Genomic DNA, 6,880 nt, shown 5'->3' with positions numbered 1-6,880 from the left:
TAGAGTGAATTAAGAGAATGTAGTGAGAAAAATCCATTAGAGTGATGGAATAGCATAAAAAGTTGCATGAAGCAATGAGAAGGTGATAGGGGTTGCCTTTTATGGGGCCTTTTTGTTAGGGAAGATGGAGTTGAAAGTGGGAGGGGAGAAAAGGATCAAAAGAGATGTTTTGTATTATGAGGCATAAGTAGTGACCTTTAACTTCTGGAGGTACAGAGAGGAGGGATACCATTTTTATCATGTACATTTGCTACTGTTTTGTCTATTGAGATAATGCCATTATTTGTGGAGGGACTAAGACAGAAGGGATAAAAGTGTAACACTTACGGCATGTGAAGAGCTTAGGAGAGAAAAATTTTTTTCAGCCCTTGTCTAAATGAAATTAACTGAGTTTCACCTCCATCAGTCTTTTCTTCCCTTTTTACTGATAAGGAATTTTCTGCTGTGGATAATTTTAATGTTCTTTGAGATAGAAATGTTCTTCTCTAAGAGCAGTGAACTTCTGTTCATAAGGCAGTATCTTAGCATGCTAGTAAAAATTTTGCTATTTGAACTCAAGTATTTTTTCACTGGTTTCCTCATCTGTCTGTAGTCAAGCAATTTACTTATTTAAAAGTTCCTTGAACTATGTCTAGTTTCACTATGAGATTTTTCACCAGTTTTTTTTCCCCACAGCTTTGCTTTGTAGCCTTTCTAATACCACTCTGGTCAATAATTCCCTTTCTCAAGTCAGTCTGGAATGTGATAGAATGATTGCATCCAGCCAAATGACTGGATTTGCAATGTTCTTTACAGTTGCACTTCGATGTAGTGAGTGTTTTTGGGTGGCAGGTTTTGGAAGGAGAGGAGTTGACATGTAAAACGTTTCTTAGTCCACCTTTACAAGTCTCATAATTGCTGAATATGTTATGAGTCCTCTGACTTTTATCTACCATTTATCTTTCAGAAGATTTTCTCATGCACCCATCTGAGGTTTCAGCTGTCACAGTCCATGGCACAGAATATGGCCCTTAGCCAGTTTTTTCCATTGCATATTAAAAAAGAATAATGAAAGTAGATACCTTTCCAATACATTCATGGTTAGAAAAGATCCTAACCATTTGCTAGCGTTGCTTAATGTGGGATTGTGGGGGTATGGGGTGGCAGGGATATGACAGTAGAAATGCCCATTCATACCGGAAGGAGGAGCTAAAAGGACTCAGGATATTTGCACATTTTACTGCTTTGAAAGAAAGTGCCCAGAAACAATGTTTGATATATGCAATTCCCCCCCAGTCTCTGATGGAAAATTGGCAAAATAATTGTTCTGAACAAGAGACAAGGGAATGGTTTCTTCAGAGTGCAGACTACAATTGAAAGCCATCTTCCTTTGGTGTCACATTGGATTCTGTCTTAGCATTTGTATGTTCACATTTGTTGCTTTCAGCATTTGTACTACAGGTATGGTTTTATGAGAAAATGTTGATTGCCTCATGCACTAAAAATGTGACCAAATAATGCCTTTTCAATAGGTCATTTGCTGTAGTTCTTGTATTGGATCTGTCCAAACCTAATGAACTCTGGACTACTATGGAAGACCTTCTGCAGGTCACCAGGAACCATGTGAACAAAATTTTAACCAAACTGGAAAAGACAAATGCTGAAGTAGCTGCTGAAATTAAACAGAGGAAGTGGAACGATCTGCAGAGGGATCACCCAGTAAGTTACTTCTAATATTTTCTCCAGATGTCACAGGCCTTTATACAGTTAAAGATAATGCTTTTGAAAATCATAAACAACTCTTTTAGATTTTTATGCATGACTGAAAATCCATTTGATGTAGATGAACCTGTTCACTGGAAAATTATAGCAATTTAATAAAAATTCAATAAGAGCAGAAACAAGGAAAGAAGGTTTCTTATATCTTTTTGTTAGATATCTAATGTGATTGTTATGGCATGTTACACCAATCAAAAGAAATAGTTTTAGAGTAGCAGTTTGCTTTTTTTTCCCCCCTCATCTTTTTAAAATGAAGATGAAAACTAGAATGTACAAAAGTCATCTAGCAAGAGACTAGCTGAAGGTACAAATTTAAGCAAAGAATATAGTTATAACAGCCATCAACATGACTATATACTTTGCATTTATTTAAATGTCTATCACAAACTCAATGCCTTTTGATAATCTGACAACTAATTAAATTATAAAGTTTCAGAAATGTTAACATCAGTCCTTTAAACATAATTGCTAACTAAATCTCTGGAAAAGCTAAACTAGATTATGCGCAATAGAAATGAAAAGTCATTGTGCATTAAACCTCTGCAAATGTTGTGTGTATATAATGCATAAATAAGTATTCTCAACAATTCAAAGACCTGGCATGTAAATCTAGTTACTGTAACTTCTGCAAAATGCTTCAATAAAGCAAACACTTATATAGCTCAGAAATTTAAAAGCAGCTTAAAATTTATGAGAAAGCAACATATGCAACACACAGTAGATTTGGAGCATAGGGTTTGAGATGTGGATTATGATTTTGTTTTCTACTTTAAGAGAAGGTAATTCACAAGACCAAAATGCTTACAAGCACACTTGGCTATAAATCATGGCCACAGTGTCAAGTTTACCTCTAGGGGCTATCAGAAAATGGCAAGCTTACTGAAATAAAGTCAAAATAATAATGCTATCATTATAAGATTTGTTATACTTGCCCTGTAGGGAGCACAATTATGCCTTCTAAACTAGAATTTCTATTCAGTTTTCATTATCAAAACCAGAAATAATGTGAATAAAGTGTTATGTTACTCCTTGATTCTCTTTTTACATTCAGGATTGTTCAAGGAAGAATTCTGTCGATTTCGTGGGAGAGAGAAAATACTCTCTTTTATAGTCAAATTAAGTGACAGTTTATACATTTTTTTGCCTTTTTACAGCTAAACATACTTATGTGATAAACAAAAACCAGTGAAATTCTTAGATTTTATTTTTAAGGATTAGATATATTCCAATGGCCTGGCTAAAGAATTATTGGCTATTATGGCAGAGCTTATCAGTTGCAGACCTTGTTTAAAAAGGCTGGATGCACCTTGAGTACTTCATAGTCAAAATTAATTCCATAGTCAAAAGATTAATAGGGTTCAGTATGCTGGTTTTAACATTTCTGATGTTATCCCAGATTTTCTCTTAGATAAGAAACTAAATCTGTTTTTTTTAGTTCTAGATCCTATATACCCAGTTTTAGGTTATGATAATTTTGCTCAAAGCTCTTGGCTTGGCAGTGTATGAGTGAAGCCATTATTTTTCCCCTCAAAGTAGAGGATTTTCAGTATGTGCAGCTTCTTGTCAACATGACTTGACTGTCATTTAACCTGGATGAGAAATACCTGGTTTTAGAAGGGAACAGTTAGGCCAAGCTCTGCTATAACACATCTCTTTTCCACTCTGCTGCAACCAAAGCAGCTTGAACAAGTAATTGTTTGAGCACAAGGGAATTATCTCTTTTCATATGTACTACAGGAAAACCTTCCAGATCACTTGAGAATTACTGTAATCCACTTATTAAAACTTCGATCATAAGTTAGCTATTCAGCAGTTAAATCTACACCTCCAGAGCTATTTTCTTCCATTGATACTGATTTCCATTTTCATGACTGTTAGATGATGCTCAGAAGGATTATTTGCTGACCATTTATGAAGAAAAGAAGAAAATTTTAGAACATTAATTTTGCAGTGATATTGCATAAAAGTTTATTCATCTACCTTAAGGTGTTGAGAGTCTTGTCTTTTGTGAATTAATTTTAACCCCTTTCAGTTGTAACAGTTGCAATCTTCTACAGTTTGTTTAGAGTGCTTAACTGTCCTCTGTCTTTTTAACAGGATTATGAGTTAGTTGACCCTTTTCCAATACCCTTGATGATAATTGGAAGCAAATATGACCTTTTTCAGGTAAGTTATACTAAAATATTTTATTTAATGGTTACAATATTTCTGGTCAAGATTCTATTTACTAAAATTTCACTAACATAATACTAATCTTTTGAATAAATGTTTGGCCAGTTAGCCTTCTACCACAAAAATGGTCTTTCCATCCAACAGCATTAAGGAGGGCATACTGCCATTCCTTCATAAGACACACACAAACTGATGTTTTTTGAGATGTACTTGGAAAATGTTGAGATATAAGTTGCTGCAGAACAAAGAGTGAAGTGAGAAAACATTATGTCAGTGACTTATTTTTATAATGAGCGAAATCCAAATCCATGTGTCCCTTCTGAGTGCAGCTGTAAGTTTATGGAAGTGAAAGAGAGGTGTCTCTCAAGTCAACTGGTCAGATATTCCTGCTAGTTGTGACAGCACAAACTGCAAACTTTCATTTTAGTCTGGAACTTTTTTTAAATACTTCTTAAGTTTTTTGAGACAAGTGAGTAATTCTATCTTTTCTGGGGGAGAGGAACGAAGTGTCATAGTAGTGCTGGACTCTCTCCCAGGAAATTAAAAATCCAGACAAATGCATTATCACAGCACTTGATCATGAGAAACTAGAACAGCATGTTTGATTTTTAGCAGCCTGTGCTTCTCTGGACGACTACATAGTGCACTGATAACCTGGCTGACTCTTTGAGTTACTTAATTCTTTGGTAATAAGGTATGTGCTTTCTCATACCAAGGCTTTATGCTGAGCCATGACCTCTTTTAAAATCAGTGACTTTCATATAATAAGCATAAAATAAAGCCTAATTCCTTTGAGGTCTATGGATAGACTTGTGTTGTAGTCTACTACTAGACTTCATGTTTTCACCCAGTTTATCCAGGGATGTGTGATCTTAGATTGCAAGAAATACTGATAAGAATTTATTTTAAAGTACCTTTCAAATCTTGCAGGTATTAGAATTTAGAGAGCATATGCCCGCAGATTTATTTAAATATTTTCACAAGAAGCAAAGAATCCTTTTTCTCCTGGGAGGCAGCCTTTCTGCTGCTAAAATTTGAAAAGAAAAATCAAACAAATTAATTGAAAATGGAATACACATTCCCAGTGATGAAACTTTCTCTGGACTAACATATTGCCTGAACTAGGCTCCCTCTGTAAAAAAGAAACAAAAGGAAATTGTGACATTTCTTTTCAGAGTAGGCTGTTACTGATTCTGTCTTAAGATATAATTATGCTGACAGCTGAAAACCTCATATGTTGTAGCCTAAGTGCGTTGCAGTTTATACAAAAGAAATGAAAAGTTCTAACTGTAATATTTTGGGTTTTGTTTCTTACATGTATTTTCCAATATCAACTTTTTCAGGAGTTTGACTCTGAAATGAGGAAAATAATAAGCAAGACACTTCGCTTTGTTTCACATTACTGTGGAGCATCATTAGTGGTGTGTATATTCAATTTATATATTTAAGGATAGAGAAGAGGAACAATATTGCTGTTACAAAACATGATTTAAACAAATGGAAATGTAAAACTCCTAGAGAAAGTGGGATTTAATTGATTTTACAGTAGCTTGCTCCATGAGGCTACCTGTTGAATGAGTTACAGGTATTGGCAGGGGATGGATCAACATGCCTTGCAAACAAACAAACTACACAATTCCCAGTATCAGCAAAAACTAAATAAAAATCATTATCTTTTAGCCATCTCAGTTCCTGTATTGAGTTTACTGCATATTTGACAATTATTTTTTTTTTATACAAGAAAAGAGGGAGAAGCAAAAGTGATTGCCCTACATCAAATTAGAGAACTGGCCCTTTTGGTAGAAGCATTATCTAGTGATCTGGCTTTGGGAGATTCAAAACCTTAGATTCAAGGGCTCATTTTCACAGCAGTTTATGCATACCAGATTACTACACTTAGAGTGTTGAAGGAGAAAGGCAGGGGGTTTTATAGTAGTGAGTAGAAAGATGCCAAACACGAGGACATAGAAGTATTTATGTGGGCATATAAATTGATTTTAGTTTGTCAGATCATCTTCTGAGTAAAGGCAGGAACATTCATGCTGAGATTCACAATCCAAAAAGGCTGCCTCTTGGGCTCACTCAAGATGGGTCTAATTGTATCAACCATCATTTATGTAATAAATAGCATTTAATAGTAGCTTAGTGATTACCAAAACAATTTACGTTTGCATTAAATTCTTATAATCACAGCATGTCCTTTTGCATCCATGTCAACCTGTGCAGCTTTTTTACTTTGACATGTGAATTCATCTTTTGTTAACTGAGAATACAACTATCTTGATATTTTTTTAAAGTATTTAAACATTATTGTAATTAAAAATGAAAAACAAGACTCCTAAAACTCTTTGGCTGCTAAATCCTGATTATCATTGAAATGAGTGGGAGAATCTTAATTTCCCACAGTAGGGATCTGACTTCTTTCTCAAAGACAGGAATCTGTGAGGGTACTAAAGCTCTTAGACAGGAATAAGCTGCTTGTTTGACAATATATTCTGAGAACTGCTTTCTCATATATCTGTACCATTCTGCCAACTTGAAGCTGCTTTTATGACTTGGGAAAATTACATAGTTATTCATTTCATTTCTAAATGTTCATGGTATTCTGGATAATGTTTTATGTCATTTAAAATCTTAATAACTCTTTAGTCTTGGCAAAAGATTTGTGTCTCTTAATGGGCGTATTTCAAAAGGTTTGAATCAGTATTTTGAAATTTATTCTTTAATCTTCATTTATGCTATTTTCCTTTTAATCTTTTGTGATCTGTATAACAGATACATTGCTGTTTTGGAAGGGAGGGTGAGATTTTTATTCTAGTAAATTCAGCACGTATACCAAATTTATTGAGGTGAGGAATTAGCAAGGCTCTGTCCTGTTTTTAGATGGCATAATGGCATGTTTCTGTAATGAAAGGTCATAATGTATATTTTATTTTCTGATTCACTTAGT

General features: G+C 34.4%; 1 protein-coding gene across 1 annotated transcript in view; it reads left to right on the top strand.

The window, feature by feature from the left end:
* The window catches only part of DYNC2LI1 (dynein, cytoplasmic 2, light intermediate chain 1), an 18,658-nt gene that overhangs the window by 3,426 nt on the left and 8,352 nt on the right, over positions 1 to 6,880 (top strand). The window contains exons 5-7 of the mRNA XM_009074929.1: positions 1,512 to 1,698; positions 3,856 to 3,924; positions 5,274 to 5,351. Coding sequence (XP_009073177.1) covers positions 1,512 to 1,698; positions 3,856 to 3,924; positions 5,274 to 5,351 — 334 coding nt within the window. The remainder of the gene's footprint in view (positions 1 to 1,511; positions 1,699 to 3,855; positions 3,925 to 5,273; positions 5,352 to 6,880) is intronic.

Source organism: Acanthisitta chloris, unplaced genomic scaffold (genome assembly GCF_000695815.1).
Source record: "Acanthisitta chloris isolate BGI_N310 unplaced genomic scaffold, ASM69581v1 scaffold19085, whole genome shotgun sequence".
NCBI lineage: Eukaryota > Metazoa > Chordata > Aves > Passeriformes > Acanthisittidae > Acanthisitta > Acanthisitta chloris.
Note: the sequence above shows the minus strand (reverse complement) of the source record. Positions and strands in the feature narration are given on the sequence as shown.